The sequence below is a fragment of the Peromyscus leucopus genome, chromosome 6 (assembly GCF_004664715.2).
Source record: "Peromyscus leucopus breed LL Stock chromosome 6, UCI_PerLeu_2.1, whole genome shotgun sequence".
In the NCBI taxonomy this organism is placed as follows: domain Eukaryota; kingdom Metazoa; phylum Chordata; class Mammalia; order Rodentia; family Cricetidae; genus Peromyscus; species Peromyscus leucopus.
The window spans coordinates 92,856,333-92,880,945 of NC_051068.1; the positions used below are offsets into that span (position 1 = coordinate 92,856,333).

General features: G+C 37.8%; 1 protein-coding gene across 2 annotated transcripts in view; it reads left to right on the forward strand.

Moving 5' to 3' along the window:
- Positions 1–24,613, forward strand: part of Dpyd (dihydropyrimidine dehydrogenase) — an 847,112-nt gene that overhangs the window by 611,902 nt on the left and 210,597 nt on the right. For both annotated transcript variants that reach the window (XM_028880091.2, XM_028880092.2), the window contains 2 exons: positions 15,219–15,339; positions 16,175–16,294. In XM_028880091.2, coding sequence (XP_028735924.1) covers positions 15,219–15,339; positions 16,175–16,294 — 241 coding nt within the window. The remainder of the gene's footprint in view (positions 1–15,218; positions 15,340–16,174; positions 16,295–24,613) is intronic.

Consider the following 24,613-nt stretch of genomic DNA (forward strand, 5'->3'; position numbering starts at 1 on the left):
TGACAAAGAACACTGTATATGATATACAAGTCTAGGGCTGGGAAAATAGCTTACTCATACTGTCATGTAACCATGAGAACCTGAGTCCAATCCCCAAATTCCATGTATGCAAAACAGAGGATAGTGGCCAACACTTGTTACCCCAGTACTGGGGAGAAAGGTAGAGAATGGGGCTCACTGTCCAGCCTGGCTTAGGCTAAACGGTGAATTCCAGTCCAGTGAGAAACCCTACCTCAAAACACAAGATCAATGACATTGGAAGAATAGCAGTGAAGTTTCACCTCTGTCCAGCACACAGGTGCACATGAAATGGCACATATGTTCAGACAGACAGACAGACAGATGCACATACACAAAATGAAGGAAGATTATACAACTAAAGTGATAAATGTAAAAGTTTGAGGAATGCATAATCTAAAATGAAATAGAAATATTTCTTTGTAATATTGCTTTTGTTTAGTTATCTTGTTATGCTCTTTCATTTTTCACTTAAGCTTAATTTTCTGTTCACAATCATTAGACAATACTTTTTGTAATTAAGTAATCACTTTATTTTAAATAATTTCTGAAGAAAGATTTATGCAGAAGAGTTGTATAAATTATGATAAACAGGCTATTTTTTACCTTTATCCAAAGTGAGACAAATTAACCTGTAGCAAAATGAGAAGAATATTCACATGAAATTGATAATCCTAGATGTTGTAAGAATCAGGACTCCTTATACATCTCACTGGGGATAATTTGAAGAAAACAATAAGCTAGAAGTATTTCTGTACAATAAAATGAATATATGCAGGTATGCTTTGGTAAATCATTAACAGTTGTAAGTATGGTAGATTGATATTCCCTGGGAATAATTTCAATCACTTGCTCAGATCCCATCTAGATCTGCACTATCAATTATATATTTAATTATCATAGTTCATTCTTTGGGTCTCTAACTGCCACTCATTTCACATTGTAAGAATTCAGAGATGGGTAAATCACAGCTGGGACCTTTAATAACAGGTTCTCTTTCTGCTCACATTAATGCAATACTTCACAACATAGCAAGTGATGGCTTTCATAGTGTCCTTAGTTCTAATTGTGAAGTGTAACATAATTAATGTATCCACTTACATACATTTTTATGTCAAGTACAATTCTGGGGTCTGATAGCTCAGGTTAAATTTACTAGTGACTTTCTTTGATTCTACATGTTCGTAAACGTCCCCAACCCAAGCCAATATGCCTTCCACCTCATATCACAGCTCTTCAATTGCCAATGCCAATGAGGGCATTATTTATTGCCAAAATTTTACTAGGTACTTTGAACTCCTTACAGCAGTATTTTAGACCAGGGACCTCATTGTCTTCTCTCCCTCTGTCTCTTTTTCTCCATCTCCTTCTTTCTCCTTAATCTACCATCTCTTCATTGCAAACATTCAACAGATTAGAACCAATGATCTCATGACTTAAAACCCTTCTTTACTTCTCTTCAATTCACAGAATTTCAGCCATGATCTGATAACTCCCCACTTTACATTTCTTAAACTCCTCTCCTCTTGACAAATTTTTATAAACTCACCCTCAGATTCCTTCAGCTAGGCAGTCTCATAGGAACCTCGCCCAATTATGTCCAAAGTCTTAGACCATTTCTCTTCCAAGTCTACCACTCTTTACCCTATTACTTGGTTGAGGAAATTGCTCTCCCCCAGTAGTTAGGGTCCCCAGAGCCACTTTGATTTTCATCCTCCAGTTTTGATTTGTTATTCATCATTACACATTGTAGAACACAAATATATTAAAATTACTGTGTGGCTATGAACGAAAGAAGTTATACTTAATTTAAATGGCTACTTGGTCTGCTTTGAATTCTTTATTTGTATAGTCAGTTTTTCACATTAGACCATTTTCTCTTCTTACTTCACCCTGCATACTGCAGAGACATGTATGGGGTTAGGTTTCTAAAACATGGACCTGAACATGTGACCTTCCATGTTTTATTCTCCAAAGAATAAAAAGAAAACTGTTTTGGAGAATGACCCTAATTCTGGTAGAACCAAGTAGCAATGCCTTCTCCTCCCTGGTTCCTTCTTATGTACTAGATCCTTCCATTTTACATCTTGATAAACATTCTAATGTTTTGTACAAGTCCTTCATTTGTGTCTTTATTCATTTATTGTTCCATATGCCTTACTAAAGCTTGTGCCATCTGGAGGTTCTTCATCTATAAATCATTTTCATTTTTGTCTTTCCTGAATTCTCTCTCTCTCTCTCTCTCTCTCTCTCTCTCTCTCTCTCTCTCTCTCTCTCTCTCTCTCACATACACACACATACACACACACACATGCACATATTATCTAACTGCTTAGCTAGATTTCATTTATTCTATACACACTTCAAATAAAGCAAATTGTTTTGGATTGTATTTATATTTATTCCGTATACCAAAACATCAATATTAAAAGACTGCATGCATAAGACTAGGAGTGTTGGCACATTACTTTAATCCCAGCACTTAATAGACAGAGGCAAATAGATCTCTGTGAGTTTGAGGCCAGTCTGCTCTACATTGTGAATTCTAAAACAGTCAAGGCTCCATACTGACCTCCTCTCAAAAAAACAAAAACAAAAAAAAAACAAAACAAAACAAAAAAAACCTGCATGCTTAGCTTCAGGGTAGTATGGGGACAAGTGCCCAATTAAGGACCTGGGTCCAGATTTGATCACTTTTCTGGCTTCTCATAATTCCTTTATTTATCAAAGATGGGTAAACAGTAAAGATTATGTAAATTGTTACTGCAGCAGCTACATGTTAAGAGTCAGGACTATTAGCAAACAGAAAAGTATGAAACAGCATGCTCTCTATGTTACAAGTCTTTAGTCTATATTATCTAAACTTCTAATTAGCTCCTACTACATCTAGCTATTAATTTGTAACCCAGGAAAGTTCACCACAGTGTTCCTTTTTAAATGAAAAAATAATTGCTAAGTTTTAAACTCTCTAAATTTAGCCATCTCTAGGTACTTTCCATTTGTTGAATACTGCACAAGTAAATACCCATCTGTTTTAGTACTAATATGATTCTGTATATCAAGCAGTGTGAAGATTTTTCCCCTATGCAAGCTTCATCAAGTGTCTTATCAACAATGCAGGCTTCAGGCACTTCTGTGAAGTTGAGTTGGGATAAATGAAAGATCCTTGTCGAATTGGTAATCACACAGGTATTCAAACTGAAGAGGAGATCGTATTTTCATTTAATTTCAGTGCCTCAAGATATTTTCCCTTATGGGCTATATTACCATCCTCTGTCTATGTATCCATCTTTTAAGAAATCATAGCTTCTCTTAATACATTTTAAATCAAGCTTCCCTGAATCTGCCTGTACACATCCTTTCTTTCTTCAAAGGTCTTTTGAATTTCATGAGGGCTTGCTCATTTTAACATGCTCAAATGCTAAAGGACTTACAGAAGAATAGAGACACATTGAAATACCAAAGGCCATTTAGATATTATACTGATTCTAGTAAATTTTCACTACCATAAGTGAGATTATATTTCAGTCCTAAGGGATTGTTGTTGTTGTTTTAAGACAAAGTTGATGCCTCACTCTGATGTCTTCAGGGACCATGGCTCCTTTCTGAGGAAAAGTGGTCAGAGACATATCTGGTGCAAAAGTTGCCACAAAAACATGTCTCCTGATTACCTTGGTCACTCTTTGTTGGACCAGATAGTATATCCCAAGCTAAACTCAGACAGCTGGAGACTAAATCAAAAGAAGTCAACACCTTTTTATGGAACATGAGACAGCAATTCATACCCTTCCATCCATACTAGATAATATTTAACTAACCATAGAAAGCCCTCATCACAAGACCTCACTCTGGCTAGAACATGTCTTACAGAAGTGGAGAAGACAGAAACCACAGGAGTTTAGAGAAACATACCAAGAACCTCCCTGCTACATATAGGCTGTGGTCCATCACTGGGTCATTCTCATGCCTTTGTATACAGTGCACTGCATACAAGCACATGCATGCTTGCCACTTTTCTGGATAAATGGCTTTGGTTGAATATGCACTGGTCTAAACTTAGATTGAGTATTGGTTTTTCAGGTACAGGAAGAGTGGAGAAGACAACTAATTTAACTGGATCTGACACTCTAGACTTGTAGTCTCTGCTACTTATGAAGCAGATACATAAGAATTGCAAGGCCAGGGCCAGTTGGTGTCATTTAGTGTTACCCTATGTCAAAATGAAAAGTTTTAAAAAGAAGGCTGGGAATATATTCCAGTGTTAGCATGTGTCATACCTAGGTTTTATCTCCAGCTCTATAAAAACACACCATGACACCCTGTGTTAGTAAATGACTTATGTAAGTGTTTTGTGTCTCATTCCCATGCCATACAGTGGAGATCTTCACACAATGAAATAGAAATGTGACACTGGGTTGGACAAATGGCTAAAATCAACATGCTTGGTGATTAATCTGATCTTCTGTTGATTTTGTTAATAAACACAGATCCCAACATGCAAAATTTCCAAAGGCAAATAACTTAAACTGTAGAACCAAGTAGGCTATATAGAAATGGGGAGCAACTGAATGGATGCACACATGCAATAAGGGCACTAAGGAATGACCAGCATGTTCATTAGCATCATGATTTACTTTTTAATAGATTACTTTATGTGTGGGCTATGTATGTGTATGTATGTGGTACACATATGCTATATGCACACTTGTTTGTGCAGATCCATGCACGGAAGACAGAAGAAGACATATAATATTCTGCTTTATCACACTCCACCTTATTTCTTTGAGATAGGGCATCTCATTAAAACTGGAGCTAGACTGACAGCTAGCAAGCTTCAGCTATCTGTATTCCTGTTCCAGTCTCCATAAGTTCTGGGGTTCCACATGCCCATAGGTCTGCTTTGCTCTTTGTAGTCTTCCCTGAACCAGGGGGTAGGCTTTCCCAGTGACCCTCTTGTCTCTGACCCCACAGTGCTGGGATTACAAGTAGATGCGATCGCACCTGTTTTTATTTATTTGTTTGTTTGTTTGTTTGTTTGGTTGGTTGGTTTTTTTTATGTAGGTGCTGGGACTCAACCTCAGGAGGTGCTATTACTGGTACAATCACTCTTTCCCACTGAGCTATTTCTCCAGCCCTGACATCATAATTACTAATCCTTAAAGAAACAGATATCCATTTTAATGGAACATGGAACCAAACCCAAAGCCCCAGAGCTGCTACATATCCTTTAGATGATGGGCAGATCACTGCTTCTTTCTCAGTCAAAACCTTTCTGTCACTTTCATCTGTGTCTCCACATGTCTGTAATAAACTCAACATGAGATGATCTGATCATCTTTTTTTCCTTGATGTCTGGAAATCTTTAAAAACAGAGAATAATTTTTTAAACCTACAACACACACACACACACACACACACACACACACACACACACACACACTGGGATGGCTAGTTTGAATTGTCAGCTTGCCGAAATCTAGAACCACCTGAGAATAGAATTCAATGAAGAGTTATCTAGATCATATTGGCCCGTGAGCATGGCTATGATTGACCTTTCTTAACCAGCTTAGGTTGAAGTGTGAAGACTCAGCCCACTGAAAGTAACACCATTCTCTAGGCAGAGGGCCTTGGATTCTGTAAGAGTAGACAAAGCTACCTGACTAGTAAGCATGCTCTCATTTCTCTCTGCTCTTGATTATGGATGTGACAGGACTAACAATTTTAATTCACTGCTACCTTGACTGTTCTGCTATGATAGACTGTAACCTGACATTTTGAGCTAAAATCAACCCTAGTTCTCCTAAGTTTTTCTTTTTGGTCAGTGTATTTTATCATAGCAACAGTGATGAGACTAAGACACAGACCTCAAGGTATGTATTCTTAAAATCTGCTACCTAAGTGTACATAAATAAACCAATAGATTTGGGACTTCTCATGAGTTTGAGTAAAATCCTGTATCTACAAGTTTTATGCCAAGAGCTTATAAATGTCACACTTACAAAAAGCCATGTTTGAAACCTTCCCTGCCACATATTTCAGCCAGAGTCTTCTTAACAAAGTCACTTCACTCCTGGTATCTCATTTTAACTCAAAGAAATCAGTCCAAAGGCTGGCAAAACAAACCAAAACAATTTAGATATTTCTTCCTTGCTCTTACTGCAACAGCAGGAAGAAATTCCTTGCGGAACTGCATCAGCTCGTTATGGATGAGTTCTCCTTAGCTGAAACCATCCATTGTCAGGGGATTGAAGTTTGCTCTGCTATGTTATTTCAAATTGCCTCAGCAGTAATTCCTTCTTGCTTGAATTTCATCAAGTTCCCAGGACAGAAGCATGACTTCCCTAGACTGTCTTCATCCTAAATGCATCTATCAGCATAGTGGGTGCTCCAGGGCACAGCACTGTGTGTTACACTAGCCTCCTCCCTGGCTTAGTTAATCATTCACACCAATATGGGATTATAAAAATACTGAGGTTTTATGCCTGTGGTTGTTTTCTAACTCTAGCCTAGGAAAACTTAAGCTGAGTGAATAGACCAACAGATGTGTAAAATATCAATTGTTATACTGTTTACATTGATACTTTTCATTAAGGAAACACATTTCAATCTGCCTGAAGTTCACAAAAAATAAGAACTCCTTTTTATGTATGTAAATACTCACTTGCCTTTGTCCAAAATGAATCTATACATGGTGGTGCAAGCAGCTGCCTGCATGTTATTACCCACTGACATCTTTTTAGTATGTTCTAAACAATTATTAGGGTTCTTGCTGGGGATTCAGTTGAGCTGAGCTAGTCCATGACTTTGAACACCTACGGCACTGTCAGGAGACAATGTGCATTGCCTGCATCTACATCTACATATATTGTTTTCTTGAGATTATGTTGGACCACCATGTTAATAAGCAAACTATAGATAATAGTATGGTAGGCAACACTAGCAATTGAGTCCTCCAGGAATTGGTTCCAGTGTGGAGTAAGGAAGTTAAAGGATTTGTTGGGAAGTAGGGCTGGTGGAAGTACAATGAAAGAATTATTTGTGTGCCATGTTTGAGGGAAGTCATTTGAGGTAAAGATTTGACAGAATCCTTTGCCGTCTTCAATACAGAGAGAGCATCAGACCAATGATATCATGTTAAAAGAGTTGGCTGTTGGACACAAATGTGGTAGTCTGTGGCATGGTTGTCCTACCATTGTCTGGGACCTCCCTTAGAGGAATAAGACCTCAGTTTAAAATCCAGATAGAGGTGGAGGTGTGAGCCATGAGCAACCATCAGCTCACACATGCATACATGTAGCACAATCAGTCTATTCTTGGAGAAGGATGTAAGTAGTAACTATGTCTGGTAATGCTGCCTAAAATGCATGACTTTTCTAAAGTCCTTTTATATCCTAGTTTGTAACTTAGCATAGGTGCTCACCAGTTCTGATAGCAAGTTAACAATCAAAAATGTATATCTTGAAATTGACTGTCCCATCTAACATTCAGAGTCTAATCCCAGCTTGGTTTTTGTTGTTGTTGTTGTTGTTGTTTGTTTGTTTGTTTGTTCGTTTGTATTTTTGCTCTTGATTCACAGTGTGGTAGAGTTAAGTCATTACACAGTAAGATGGTGTTAGGAATAACACCATGAGGGAGAGCCCCCCAAAGTGTAGTGCATTGAACTGTGGGCCATGGATGTTCAGGGGTAGGTGTCTTGAACAGGTACACATTCTCCAGCTTCATAACCATTAGCACTGTCATTTGAGAGTAAAGAAGAAATGAGCTGGTGGAAAGTGAGTGAGAGGACCCGAAGGTCATGACAGAGGATGAAAATAGCACACGAAGAACCCCAGGCAATCAGGAGTGAGAGACAGAGATGTAGTGTTTGCTGATTCTTACACTATGAGGAAAATTGCAAGCTGCTGAGACACAAGGGCAGTGGAAAGCATCCACACCAAGAACGCCAGAGCAGTGCCACACCAGGGACAAGCAAGAACAAGCAGCAATATGTCATAGTCACAGGGACTGTATTTAAAGACATAGAATGCCCCCCCCCCAGCTTTCATGACCATAAACAGGTTCTGCCTTCTCCAGCAGAGTTTCAGGTACAAAGGTCTTACAGTTGAGATAGGGTCACTCTGAAGACTCAGTACCATAAAGATTCAGATAGAAGGGACTGTAGGCAGCCTGAGGCACTCCATAGAGTTTCAGGCTGCCATTGGGTCAAGGGGCCTCATGTAGTTTCACTGGCTGAGGGATACCAGAAGGCTTTCTGCAAATCCTCCTGTTGTAAATATATATATTTGTTTTATATATATATATATATATATATATATATATATATATATATATACACACACACATACATACACACACACAAATACATTGATGCTTTGCTTCTATAGCTTGTTTTAGTTCCATAGAATATGAAAAGCATTTTTTTTTTGTAATCTGGGGTACAATACTGACACACAGCTAGGTAGCCTTCATTTCTGTCTCTGAACTAAAAATTTGAGGGGATTCTCTAGTGTCTCAGACTCTGTGTTTACAGATCAGACAAGGAGGAAGACACAATTCTAAACGGATTCATAGGCTAGTAGAGAGAAAATGGTGATAAAAAAGACAGTTCTAACCATGCTGACAAGCAGTTAAGAGGAACATATGGGCGCACTATAGAGACAGTCATTTACTAATTGATTCTGGGCTGAGGAGCATGGGACACTTGGTCCCAGAAAGCTTCCATGAGGGATGTTAATCAGGCACAAGAGAAGAACATTCTGGAAATGGGGGGGGCGAAGGGAGGGGAGGAGGGACAGAGAGGGAGAAGAGAAGTAAGAAAAGGCTTTAGATGAGAGAGAATGCTATGTGTCTGGAGGGAAAAAAAACATACAAATGACCCTGTGACATTTTGTACTGCCTTAGGCACCGAAAGCCTCTGAAAAACACACAAATAAAGGGATAGAGGTAGAACTCTGTGGTGAAGCCTTTGCCTAGCAGGTGCAATGTCCTGGATTCAACCACTAGCCTAATACACACACACACACACACACACACACACACACACACACATTCTTTGTCTTTATATATTATATTTTATACATACAGTGTGTGTTTGTTATGTGCATCTTATAAAACATTATCATCACTTTATCACTTTTTAGGAATAGGGATCATATATATCTTTAAATATCTTTTGTCAAACATAATGTATAGAGTTAAAGATAGTTATTATTCAGTTGTGCTGGACCAAATAATTTTATCATACTATTTCCTTCAAATTAAATAGAAAGAAAAAAGTCTGTTGATTTTGGCAGTGTAAATTCTCTCAATTCGACACCATTTCACGAATGGCTACAGTACACCAGGTGCTGGTCTGCATATTCTGAAACAATCTGAAATAACAAATTCTATGATGATACCTTTCAGTGACATTTTACACCCATCATGTATTTTGTCACTTGAATTATGTTCTGAGTCTACTTCAACTTCCTGGTTTTATCACTTAGGTGCCCAGCATAGGCCAACTGCAATAACACATGAGCAACGAATACTTGCTAAAAGAATAGATCCCATATGGCCAGAAGCCCCTCACACTTTGCTTTTCCATATGTTAGTTCCCTTAATTATTATAAGACTTAGATGAAGTTATGACAACACAGTGTACCCATGATCCAATGAACACACCATAGAGTTTGGTATATTTTGGCCAATGTCTATATCACTGCAAAGATGATATCTAGCACACTCAAAATTTCTCTCTCCCACTCCTCAGTTATTGTCCCTCTGGTGCTAGTCTCGAGTCCAGCACTCAATGCTCTGCTTACCAGTGGTGTACTTTTTCTTTGTGCAGAATTTCATATAAATGGACTCACACATGGCATGTGATCTTCTTCACTTCCTTCACTCAAAATATAGTTTTAGTCACTGCTAACCTGTGGCACGATTCCCTGGTTTGTTTCTTTTTGCCTCTAATTACTCTTATCAGATGGATACACATTACACATTTATTCACTTACCTTTGAATGGAATGATACTGGGGTCATTTCCAATGGAGAACTACTTCGAAAAAGTTGCTAGAATCACTCATGTGAAAAATCTTTGTTTGAAACGAAGTCACCATATCTTTTGAATATATGGTTGAATGGAATTTCTGGATAGTTACTAAGCATATGCCTACTTTAATAGCAAACTACCAAGACATTTCCCAAAGTAGTTGCACCACTCAAAATGCTTAAGTAAGGAAAATCATTCGAGAAACACACATGATAAGACATAAGTCCATTTAAGCCATCTCCATGCCAACACACAGTCCTCACATTCACTAATACCTTTACCTCAGTGAACTCTGCCCTAGTTTATTGACACAGAAAGATAAATTTGTCTTCTTTTCCTATTACCTTATACTTACATCTGGTCTCACAGGTATAAATGAAGCTGGATCCTTTTATAGTTCTAGTTTACAAGGGATGGCTGAATCTCACTTTAGGGAGCAATTTTGCTAAAGGAGATGATGGTTTAGAACATGATAATGGGAAAGAAAATTAAGAAGATGAAATAGGCACTCAGATTGATCTTCCGGGCCCTAGTTCTCTCCATCAGAGAAGTAGACGTAATAAAAATGCCATCCAGCTCCTGTCATGTCATGTGAATTAAGACTTAGGAGTTTCTTAGTGGAAAACATTTTATAACTGGTAACATTTTTCAGTGAATTCATTGAAATGCCATCTTCTAAGAAATCCATTTTGAAAAGAATCATACAGACTGAAAATTACCAGGTAAATTGGAGAGAAATGTTTCTTCAAGTCAAAAACCTCACTTGTAGTTTAGCTTCTCGAGAAGTGCACATGGCCTCACTCTGGGGTGCTTCTCTTTTAAGGGGGTTGGGGGTCACACCACTGAGATCTGCAACCAGTGCCTTCCAGATAGCAGAGAGGGCAGCCCAAGGGCCTCTGAAGCGGAAGGGCCGACCCTATGTCCAGAGAGCTAGAGATATAGCAGTTACTAGAATTAGAATCGAATGGCTTAATTTGGAAACTAAACTTTACTCTCACTGTTGCAGAGGGGGAATTATGAGAGGTGTGTGTGCCACACTAGATCTTCTAGTTTGTACTTGGTCATTCTGTGGGGTTTGTAGGGAATTCTCCAAGAGAAGATTCCCGGTGTGAAGATACTAGGCTGCTCTCCGTGTACTTGCCCCCTCCTACCTCCCTCCCTCCCTCCCTTGCTGCCTTCCTTCTTCTCACTGAGGCAGAGGTTCTTCTCTATGTAGCCCCTGATGGGCCTGGTATACACTAACTAGTCAAAAGTGATCCTGAAGTCATGGCAGTCCTCCTGCCTCACGCCTCCCAAGTGCTAGATTGTATGCATGCCTTGCCATCTGTGGCTTCCATGAAAATTGTCATGTGGGCCAAATTTGGTTCTTGGCTGTGCTTGTCCTCTTTGTAGCACTTCGTAAGTGTGCCCTGTAGCTTTGGTTCATATGGTACCCTGAAAGGAATCATTTACTTCCCCAGGCCTGACACTCATTCCTTAAGGATGTCAGTGCCTTTCTGCTGAGGATGTCACTTTCATGTCTGCCCCAAGGTAACATGATGTTGTTTAGAGCACTTTCAGGTGCTCATATGAATAACAAAAGAGTTAACGAGTATTAAAACACATAACATGTACACACATCCATGCAAAAATACCAGGTTCTCCTGTAAATGAGCTTGGAAGTTAAGGTCAGAGATTGGCATCGATACTACCTATAGAAAAAAACAACAATGAAAGCTTCCTAATTCTACTAGATTTTATGTTTATTAGATTTAGGGAAAGAAGCAGTAAGCTATTGTTTCTTTTAAAGTAATTGTCCATTTTCTTCAAAATAAATTCTGATTCATAAAACATAGTTTTAGACTACATGCTTTTAGAACACCTTTTATCATGAAGTACACCTAACTGTTTTTAAATCCAGAAATAGCCAAGTTTTTTATTACTAGTTTTGTGTGTGTGTGTGTGTGTGTGTGTGTGTGTGTGTGTGTTATGTGCATATATTTACATGCCCACAGAGGCCTGAATAGGCTGTTGGATCTCATGGAGCTAGAGTTATGAGCTGCCCAATGTTGTCACTGGGAACTGAACTGGAGCCTTCTCCAAGTGTAGCAAATACTTATAACTGCTGAATCTTCCAGCTACAATCTCCTCTGACCCAAACTTGGATTTTAATAGATACAAAAAGAAGTAAATTAAAAATATACCAAGTCCTCTTTTTAGGAAACAAGGATGAATTTATCCTGAGGCAAATAGATGTTACTAAAGCCTGGAAACATAGATTCCTGTTAAAAGAGGGAACATGACCTTTAATAGCCAAAGGACAGTGTCACAAATCCATACATTCAACAAATCCGTGGAAGTGGTCCTTAGGTGAGCGGTAGCAACAGAGGGATTCTGTGGGTTTCAGATGTTATCTTACAGCAATTTTAGCCTTGGGGTTGGTTAAGGCTAGAGGTCTGCTCAGCTTATCGAGAGGTTTAGCTCACTGGAGAGTGTTAGGTCAAATACAGTAGTTAAGGTAAATGGCTACTGAAGGGCAAAAGAGAGCCTAAGACAATTTTGGTAACAGATATTATGCCAAGTTTGTTTTTAGTTAATTCTTCCTTCATTGCCACAGCACATGTATTTTGGGTTCCCAGAAATTGAAGCTCTTTATTGTTTTATTTTTGTTGGGTTTGATATTATCAGCTATTCAATTCCTTCTAACAGAAAATAGCACCTGTTCCTATTTTTAAGATCTGGGAGGAGAAATTATTAGAAAATATATAAATAAGACTTCAGAATCTGATTCATTAAGAAAGGCAAAGTTATAAAATATCAAAAAGCTATCAGAAGAATGGGAATGTCAAGGCACAAAAAAGGACATGCTATTTAGAAATAAATTTCATATTAAAATGTGAAAAAATGAGGGAAGTATGAACAGTTAACAGTCTACCCTAAATTCCCCCAAATAGATACATTTGTTTGATCATATTATTAATCCTGGGATTTTTGCTGTTGTTGTTGTTCTATTGGAATATTTACACAATAATGTTGGTCAGAAATTGCTTTAAAATTCTCAAGCTTTCAAATTCAGTTTTGGCTAGCTATGGTGATTACTCCTAGCTGGCTTGGATGAGATTGAAGATGAAAGAAAAATGTGTCTGAATACATCAACCTCACAGAACTATAGGAAGGTCAAATCATGCTAGCTCAAAAACAAGAAAGATGATTCAATGCGATCACACTTATAAAAGGACTGGATGTCCTTAGGAAACTAAAAAACTTTGAACAAATTTCAAATTGCTAAGCAGTGAGTACCAGACACTTGCTTAAAGTAGTCTATGAGTAGAAATCAAACAAAAAAAATATCTGACAAATATTCAAAGTGAATTATAAATACGTGGTGGTCAATAGTATCAAAAGTCACATAGAAGCTCTACCGGGTTATTAGTGTTTACTCTATTGGAACTGAATACAATTTAAAATATGTTTTTTGTAATTTATCTCAGACTACCTTCTTATATTAGCCTATTAAAGTGATCTTTAAGTTATTGTTCAACTCTACCTTAAAGAGCACTTTCACAGAGGACTTGCAATTCATATCATCTGGAGTTACTGTCATTTCTAGGCTAAGTCCCATGGAAATTCATAACTTAGAAATGAAAGTCGCAGGGATGCAACTGCTATCACAATACCAATGCAGTGGCCATAAATATTTCATGAACATTGCATGGGCCAGGGCATATCTCCATTTTCATGAGTTAGAATTTGTACAGCTAAGTCTCCCGATTTTACTATTCATAATGCACAGTATGCCCCACAGAGCATTCCGTATAGTGCTTTTTTAATATTTATGTTTAATGAAGAAATTACTGTTCTGAAAAGTGAACAAGCCAAGCCAAGGATTTCTTGTTGAAAGTCTTGAGTTTGGCTCAAATGAAACAACAATCAATGGAAATGACCTCAGTGCAGTCTCTCAGCATAGAAACAGAGAACTTCTAGAGAAGTTCAGGGTGACAAGTCAAAGCGTGCTAGAATCAAGTGAAAAGGTTCCTGTAAAGGTTATAGCATTAGAAATTTCATCCTAGACAAACTTAAAAGGTTAAAATACCAAAAGCAACGTCTTTTATACATGAAAACATTAATTACAAATGAGGTACTTGCTGACTACTTTATAGTTTAAATACATGACTGTATTTTCTGATTTTTCTTTTAGCAAAAAGTTTTTAACTTGCTAAGATAGTATTACCAAGTTTGATAATGAATTGCTGTTACAATTTTTAAGCTAATTCCTCAAAGCATATTATCAGCACTTGTCAAGAATAATTTGTTCATTCAATGTAATAATAATTTTTTTTAAAAAAAGCTATTGTATGTGTTTAAATCAAGGGACATGGTCACAGAAAAGTTACTTCAATGGGGTATGATGTGTGTCTTCCTCTAAATGATACTTGTCCCATAAGAAAATAAAAGCTTGAAAAATTGTAGGAAGTAGACATAGGAAAATGTCTATTTCTTGTTATCAAAAAGGAACATTTTGATATTTTATTTCCTTTATTTTTCATTTTGATCAATTCTTTCAAATAGAGGAGTGTTGTAAACCCTTCGCTTTTCTTAGTGACACCTAGAAGAGTAAGCTAACATCACCGAGCAGCTCCTGTGCAAGCCAAGGATGTGAACCCATCTTAGCATGAGTGTAAATTGCATTCAGGTGGATGATTAAGTCACAGAGTTTCTTTTGAATATACTTCAGCAAGAGTCTGTCTTCTCTAGTGAAAACAACAGACTTCACATTGGATACCACTCACCAGTTCAAATATTTGTTTAGGTTTCCAACAACGAAGATAGTAGAAATTCTATAATGTTTCCTGAACTTCCAACCATATGTTTATATTGTGTTCCTGATACCATTTAACTGAAAAATGAGAAACCTTTTCCCTGTTTGCTTCTTCATAATTTTATTTTACAATGACTCCCTTAAGGAATTTAACCTTTCCAGAATGGATTTGCAGTATACCTGAATTGTGCTTGCCTTAGCTCCCTGATGCATTTAGGAGTCATGCTGAGGAGGAATCTGAGAAGTGTATCATGTAGTTTTTGGTCAGCTCCACTCATCTTGCACATGCCCAGCTCTGATATTGTTTGGGGGCTCATTTTGATCACAAGTCTTTAATTGGGTTCTATATTTAACTGACCTATTTGAACAGGATCCAGAGCTGGTGAGGAACATCTGTCGCTGGGTTAGGCAAGCTGTTCGGGTTCCATTTTTTGCCAAGTTGACCCCAAATGTCACCGATATTGTAAGCATCGCAAGAGCAGCGAAGGAAGGTAAGAGCTGGAAGTGCATCATTAGCCCAGTTACTAATGCTGCCCCAATGGTGCAGCCATGCCAAAGCAGACTCTTTCCACACACACTTATGTATCCCTGTATTTATCTTTTCAAGAAACATAGTGCATGGACCACTTGGTTTCACAGATACACAAGACATATACCTAGCTTTGAAAAACAGAATCCTATTTTGCACATCTTAACACACATGAAATACGAAACAATCGACAGTCCTACTGAGAACTCCAAAGTTGAGGGCCTCAACATGCACAACTTAATAACAGCTTTTGCATCTGTCCTATGGTTGAAAAAATACAGCTACATCCACACTGAATTTACTTTTTTGTCCCTTGCATTTGTGAGAATGAGGCCCAATTTCTTCCACACTTTAACTTGCAAAGACACTGTAAATTACCCAGAAACTTGGACTGGTTAGAAAACCTTCACATCAGTAGACTCATCTAATGATTAAGAGATTGAAGCCATGGTAATTAAAATTTTTAAAAAATATATCTAGCTTCTTTTTTGTGTGTGCGGTTTTTTGAGACAGGTTTTCTTTGCATAGTTCTGGCTGTCCTAGAACTTACTCTGTAGACCAGGCTAGCCTGGAACTCACAGAGATCTACCTGGCTCTGCTTCTGGGGTGCTGCAATTAAAGGCGTGTGCCACCACTGCCCAGCTTAAAAATAAAATCTAATGTTTAAGAATAATTGGAAAAGCCAATTAAATTCAGACATTTGGAAGAAGGAAATTCAGGACTGTGTGGGTCTGAATGGGTTTCCATCATCCTTTCTTCAAGATCTAAAGACAAATGTTCACATGTTTTTTTCACAGGTGGTGCAGATGGTGTTACAGCCACCAACACTGTCTCAGGCCTGATGGGATTAAAAGCCGATGGCACACCCTGGCCTGCCGTGGGCATTGGAAAGAGAACCACATATGGAGGGGTATCAGGTGGGTTTTGATCTTTCCTTACATTTTACTTCATTCGATGTTGAGAGAAGCCATACATTAGGGACAAGCAAGAGTGCCATGTGTTTTATGATCTTCGATTCCAGCATCACTCATTATTGGTCACTTTCCTAATTGCTATGGTGGGACAAATTAACTATGAGGCTACAGTGACTATTGGGTGAGATGAGAGAATACCAGACAAGGGCCATACTGACTCCAAGGTACCTCAATTATAATACCTTTTTGATAATCTTAAATCAGTCCCCACCCTTCTAGACTCTTAATATTTCCATCATCTTTAAAACACCCCCATTTCACAACTCAGAACTAACCATTAAAGCTCAATATTTAACTTTAGTGACGAGACACGGGGCTGACCTCACACATTTTCTACTTCTTTCTTATCCTCTTACACTTGAATTTGAAAAAGAGTGAGAAGTTGACTCCCAAGGTCCCTTCTGGTCTGGTTGCCCTCCATACTCCGTTGCTGTGACAACATGAACTTAGCCTTGCAGAGACGATGCCTTGAGGTTCTTGACTATGCTGATATGGTGGTTAGTTTCCTTGGTGATAAAGTGGTAAATATACAGAAAGAAATGGTGCTCCACTGTTCCAGAAAGGCACTGCTGAATCAGACCAAAATGCACTTTCGGAAGAGGCAGGATTGACAGCAAAATCCTTGTCTATGCCGAAGAAGGCTGCAGTACAGATGAAATGTCCATGGGCCAAGGTAAAACCACAAGGACATGGGGCTCTATTATGCTTATAACTGAATGCTCAGGCCACCATGTGTGAAGAAGGAAGACTGACAAGCAGCTCCTGAGCTATCAAACACGGCCCTAACTATTACTGTAATGTGAAATAGCACAGGCTGTGTTAGCAAGGGTCCTAGAAAGAGTCAAGAGACTCTGGAGTTGGACCTTAACATGGGGGCACATTTTCTGTCAGCTCATTTCAGTTTTTTTTCCAGTCTGTCATGTTGACAGCAAGAGAATAAAGGAGGTCACAGAGGGTGCTGAGCATTAAAAATTAATAAAAGAACTATTGAGGTAGTATTTTATATAAGTAACACCCCATTCACACTTTCTCATTTAAGCTGCAATTTCTGAATATTTCCCCTGCTATAACTCAGTCTAATAAAACTATGAAATTACAGCATTAGAAAGAGTCCTTCATGTTTCAGTCTTTAAGCATACACACACTGAACACAAGCTGTACCTCAGGGCCTGTTAGCATTTCCAAGAAACTCCATTTCTGAGATTTATAAATACATACATAAAAATTCACTTGGGCTGTAAGCTCAGCTAAGCTGGGTTGGAACTCTCATTTTAAACAACAAAATGTCCCTCACATTTTTAAAGGGCTGTCCTTCATTTCTAATATGTTCTATATTAAATTCATCCACCCTATACAGTCCGTTCTGAAAATAACCTTTCTCCATCTGGACAAAACCAATACAGTCTTTCTCCTTTAAAGACATGCTTGCTGTAGTTTAAAAGTAATAGGACCAGGAAAGCAGCTTAAACTGGCAATAAGATGTTCTAGGGCAGAATCGAGGGCTATGGCAAAGTACCTTCAGCATACGTCACACAAAACCTAGCCTTGTTGAACTGCTAATAATACTGGTTTCAAATTTCAGCTAAACACTTTTGCTGCTCTCTTAGATGTGGTTGTCAGAAGTTCAAAGTCTGATCCAGTATAGAAAGTCACACAAAATACGCTGAGTATTTTTACAAGTTGAAAACAATGGTCACCACACATGGCTAATATCAACCCAGGGGTTTTCTCAGAACACCGAAGTGCCAGTTTTTACACCTATTTGACTTTGGATTTTATTAAGCAAAGCTGACTAATAGTTGGAGTGGCCACCATCCTGCTGGAGAAGGGTGCTTTCAGGATGTTTTCCAGTTCATTATTCAAACTTTCTGTTTTGTTCAGAATACTCTTTCTGGCATTGGGGAAAAAAAGTTATGTGTTGCTAAAAAGAGAAATGTTATCAAGAGAAATTAAGTTATATACCTGGTATATTTCCATATTTCCTTTTTTTAAGATGTTTAATGTTTTATTTACTTATTGTGTGTATGTGTATCTAAGCGTGGATTTATTCAAGTGAGTGCAGGTGCCTGAAGAATTTAAAAAAGGTTATCTGATTCTCCAGGAACTGGAATTTCCTGTGGTTAGAAGGCTTCAAATGTGGGTGATGGGGCCACTCAGCTCCTCTGAAAGTACATTATAGGTGTACTGAGCCATCTTTCTGGGCCACATTTCAGGACTCTTTTAATTTTTAAAAAATTTTTTATTAGTTCTTTGTGAATTTTGTATAATGTGTTTTGATCATATTCATCCCCTCCCAACTCTTCTGGGATCCACACCCAATCCACCCAACTTTGTGTGTGGTGGTTATTTTTTTTTTTTTTTTTCATCTTAATCTATTGAAACCCATTTGTGCTGACCAAAACTTCCCAAATTTATGGTCTTCCACTGGATCATGGTCTACTTACCAGGCTCTACACTCTTGGAGAAAACTAACTCTCCCTCTTCCAACAGCTGACAATTGTCAATAGCTCCTTGGCTATTGTGTGGTATGGGCTTTCTTGCCCACCTAGCCTCTCCATGCTGGAATTTGGTCTACCTCCAGCTTGCATAGGTTTTGTACATGGTTTTGTACCCATTATGAATTCATATATGCAGCCACCTTGCTATGTCAAAAAGACACTGTTTCCTTATAGTTGTTAATTGAAGCCTCTGGCTTTTTAACACTTTCTGCAATGATCCCTGAGCCTTGGGACTAGGGGCTGTAGTATAGATGTTGCATTTAGGTAACAAAGGGCAGTAGTGCCCATTGGGAAGATAGACTCAGCTACAGAATGTCAATCAAACTGAGTTGTTTCTCATATGACTATTTCAGATTCTACTGCACTCGTTTTCAAATATTGTTTTACAATCATGTATATGCTATAAAATTAATTTTAATGAATTACAATCAACATAGTTTAGCATTTTATTTTTAAATATGCATGTGTGCATGTGTCTGTGTATGAGATTGTATTCCTGAGTGTAGTTACCACGGAGACAGAAGTGTAGGGTCCCTTGAAGTTGGAGTTACAGGCATTTGTGAACCTCCTGACAAGGGTGTTAGGAACTGAGCTAAGGTCCTTTGAAAGAGTAATATATGCTCTTAATGACTGAGTCACCTTTCTGGTCCTAGCAGTCAACATTTTAATAAAATTAAATTAAAAAATAAAATAAAATAAAATTGGGGATATTTTGCAATGTTTTACACAGAGGTATAGTTAAGTGTTGTTTGATCACATTTCTTTCTAAATTGTACATGTACAATGAGCATGTGTACATCACGGTGTGAAATGTGTTTGCACTGTGGCTCATGTCAGAATCCTTTGAAGATATAATGTTCAGAGAAAGGTACATTTCTTAAATAAAAAAAAGTCAGGGGGCCTGTAAGAAGAATACAATGTCTACTTGTGGAAGTTTGAAATACATTAGGAAAGGGATTTAGTACCCCATTCTGAGGACCTGTCCACTGCCTTACAAATTTATAACCTGCATGTTTTCCAAATGTTCCTGGATGAGTAGAATCAGAATGCAGATGGAGCTCAAGCACACAACCTAAACTCATAAAGGAATGGCCTAGTAAACAGAAAGTCAATCATGGGAGAAGCACCTGGCAAGATTCATGCTTGTCAGAGGAGTCCACCAATAGCTGACTTGTAGATCAGGTGGTCAAATGGTGAGAACAATATGAGAAGAAATCATGTCCAATATACATAAGAAATATTGTCTTGAAACTAGGATAGCCGATTAAGCTCTGCATTTTACCAGTATTTCTGTTTAAATCATTGATATGGAGTAGGTGGGAAGGCTCAGAGAGTAAAGGCGCTTGCCCAGCACCCACAGAAGGAGAGATCCCACTGGTGGTGCTGATGGTCTTCTGACCTTCGCATGTGTGCAGAGGCTCTCAAGTCCTGTCCCTATATCATCATAAGTAAATAAATGTAAAAGAACATAATTGATTGTAATGACTAATTACTCTCTACTCTTCTCTGAATAGTATAGAATATACTCCTAAGTTGTTGCCAACTAATGTTCTTATTCCTAGTATGTAGGCAGGAAACTTGTTATATCAAACAGTAGCTAGTTCATGTATTACCACACAAGGAACTGGATTTTGCGTGTGTGTGTGTGTGTGTGTGTGTGTGTGTGTGTGTGTGTGTGTGTGTGTATGCGTGTGTGTGCGTGCACGCGCGCAGAAGGAGAAAAATGTATTGATGTTTATTTATCTAATTGGGAAAAAGCCCTATATGAATTCTGTACCTGAGTGGATAGTTTTTTTTCTTACATTAGATTCAATTTTTTCTGGTTTTACTTTAAAATTTTCACTATTTTCTAACCATGTTTCCAAATAATAAAAGCATATTAGTGCAGCCACAACTCAGTGATTACTATCACTCATCTGTATAAATGGTGTCACTCAGCTGTGGTGGGATATTGTCACACAAAGTTCTCCCTGCGGGTAAGCTTCACTTAGAGACGGTTAAGAGTGAGTACTACATGGCATCAGCTAAAGCTATGTCTTTTTTACAACAGACATTAGAGGATAGCCTTTGTTCATTTGCAGAGACATAGGAAAAAGAGTAGTTGTGTTTCTTTCGATGGTTTTACTTACTTGAAGACATTTTCTTTCACTGTTCCTATGCTTTTAGTTTTTCTCATTCTTGAGGAAGAGCATATTCCTTAGAACTGCTTTGTTCCATTCCATTCCCTGAATGTATGTTGTCTGTCACACATATAGACATGCACTTAGGGAAAAGTTATTAAATTTCCCTGCAGATGGCATTTTAAATAATACTTCAGGCTTAGAGAAATTTACTTCCAAACGGCTTAAAAACAGAATCATTGTTTTGAAGTATTTTGTTTGCCAGTTTTGTTGTGATTTTCACAAAATGGGAACTCCTTATTTTAAAATTTTGGATGCTTGCTTGAAATTTGATTATGTATATGCTTAATTAAAAGAATAGCACCCACCCTATTTTATATTAAACCTAATAAGCTTGTATTATTGATTTCTGAATAATTCATCAAAGATGGCCTTCAAGTCTGACTTTTCAGCCTTAAAATGCTAATCATGAATACAATATTGCTGAAGATGTGAGAAGTGATTTTGTTTTTTCTCAGGAAATGAGGATGGCAGACCCATAGATTCTCTTTACAGTCTTCAGGTGAAGAATGCATCATTTGATGTCCCACTACGTGGACTTCAATTTACAGCTGTATGACTCAAAAACCATTTTCACCATAAAAACTACTAACCAAACAAAACACAAGGCAAAAATTTACCTCTAATTTGTACCCTTATGATGGTGTAGAACTAAGCATATGCAGTGTCTCATTGAGAATACTTGCACAGTAGATTTTTTAAAAACTCACACAATATTTATTAAATTTTTATTATGTTAATTAGTGTGTGTGTGTGTGTGTGTGTGTGTGTGTGTGTGTGTGTTCAGGTGCAAGCATGCCACAGTGTATACATGAAGGTTAAAGAACAACTTGAAGAAGCCAGTTCTCTCTCATATATAGGTCCCAGGGGTTGAACTATCCACTGCAATCCACTTTCATCACAGATTTAAGCTTAGATTGCTGGAGTACCAGTGACTATTTGTGCAAATCTGGTAAGATGATAAGACATACCATAGATTGGAAACTCAAAAGTTTTAGTTATACTTTTCTTTAAATAACTATTTTCAAACATGCACACTACTGCTGATTTTGGTAGATCACTTTAGCACTTATATGACACATCACAATTACATCACAAAATACAGTGTTGATATTTTTTATTAGGAAGTAGTCATTAAAGGGTTGGATTTTTTAATGTGTCAATCACATGATTACTGATGCATAAAAGCCTTTTAGAAAGACACGCCTACTATCCATCATAAAATTTAAACTATCTATTGTAACCATCCTTATCAATAATAGCTGAAGTTTTAACAGTGAAATGTGTAAAATACTTTAATAGATAAAGATAAAATTTAGGAAAAACATGCTGCTAGATCATGCCATAAGTATTCATTTAAAAGAGAGCATTCTGTTTTATTCTCCATTTTGTGTGTATACTCAGAAAATTGCAAAAATTGTGTTCTGTTATTTCCTTATATAAAACATTGTTAGTGTATCCAAAGTTTAACAGATCCAATTACAAAGACCCTGTTATATAAATGTATTTGCAGAACAGTTCTAAGTTGGCATATTAAATAAAAGATGCTGAATTACAATTTTCATTATAAATTATCACTTTGGTCCAGAGCAACTCACCACTAGAAATATGCTCATTTAAATAATGCTCACTTGAAAATGCTTATGCACTGATTGACAAGGCATCCCCTTTTCATTGTACTGCCTTTGCTGCAGTTCACATGCATCACTGTTTAGCCACCACTGATCTATGCAGGAGATCAGAACCCTAATAATAGATTTTTGACAGTGAGCGTGCCTGCTACCTGTCCTACACAAATCTCACTGTTCATGTTTGCGTCATGGCAACAAAGCAGACAGACAGAGGGAAAATGCCAAGTGCAGAGTTTGAGGCACAGCCTCACCCTGGCTTGACATTCCAGCCAAGAAGCAGTTATGAGATGCATAATTTTTCTTCTGGGACTCAGCTGCCATATCCATAGATGCTTACAGCTCATCAACAGATGGGGCAAGGGTGAAGGCTTAAAGCACAGATCAAGGTCTGTAGCCTCTCCTTAGATATTTTAAAATAGCATTGTTCTGCAGATAAATGATTAAACAGTATGCAAGAGCTGACAAAATCATAGATCCTCTGATAATTTGTGTGTGTGTGTGTGTGTGTGTGTGTGTGTGTGTGTGTGTGTGTGTGTAAAATCAGGAAAATAAATTGTTATCTGCACCAATTCCTATAATATTTGATTGACTTTGTAAACTAAAAGACTTGACAAGCATATTATGAAAACTTAACTTTGCAGCAATGGTAATGAATTATTAAATTTTGTTCCTTGTATGTGTATGTTTTTATCATAAAGAATGATGTCAAGCTTGAAATTAGTCCCCCAAAAAAGGTTCTATTATGAAAGTGAAACTAGAGAGTATGGTGTCAATGTCAGAGCTTGAATTTAAATATTCAGAGATTCATGCATATCTGCTGCACTAAAATATCAGTGTAGGTACACGTCAGCGGCTGTTTAATTTAGGACTACACATCTCTGTAAGCCTCCGAAATGGTTCACCATGTCACACTCTCATACCGAACACCGGTACAGTACATTGGATTAATTAACGAATCCTTGCAGAGAACTGAGTTCTCAGTATGTCAAGATTTCAGTTTTATGTTAAATATTTTCTAAAGGCCAGACCCTGAAATCTCAGGGGCAGTCCCGAGCAGTGAGCTGCGAATTTAACCATAGGCTAACTGCTAATGATAAGGAAAAGAGTCCTCGCTGAGGCAGCTGGAATACAGTCATTGGATTAGGCTATCAATCACTCTGCTCCCCAAGGAAATGAGGAAGAAGAAGACTGAACGGTGAAAAGGGGAGTTAGGAAAAGGAGGGCATGACTTGAATAAGATTCCTCACCATCTTTACCCCTGCTTCCTCTACAATCCCTGGGCATTGGGGACTGGCGGGCTCCCGGGCTCTACTCCATGGAGCAGGCGCATTTACTCTTCACAACTAAAAAACTATCCAAACACCCTTGCCTCTCTTCATCTGAGGATCTTTAAACCTGTTGGAAGCTAATGCCTGATGACATAAGAAAATAATAGATTAATCTTAGTTTTTGAATTTAAGATTTATATGGCTGATTATTTCTATATCCAGAATTCACTTGCTAATGGCAAAGGAAACATTCTTTTATTACATTCTAAAATGCAGTCAAGTTTCACTTATGTGTATCCACACAGTGACCTGAGAGTTCAGTAAATGCAGTTGAGCATGCGTGAGAGCCTGGAGGGCTTCTTAGAGTACCAATAGTGACCTCCCCCTTCCCTAAGACTTTGGTCATTTTGTATTGGGAGTGGGGGTGGGGCTGGAAGTGTGATGTCCTTGCTGCTGCTCTCAGGAGAGCACTTTGGAAAAGTTGATGAAGACAAGCTGTTTTATTATGTACATTAGTTTGAATATCTTATTTCAAAAATTAATTCAAAAGCTATATTCTGTGTTAGAGAATTGTGACATTCGATAAATCAATAGTCTTGCCCCATGGTCAAGTATCTGAAACAAGTAATCATAAGTAGAATCAGAACTAATTCTTCAAAAACAGTAGAACACAGAATTGGAAGTC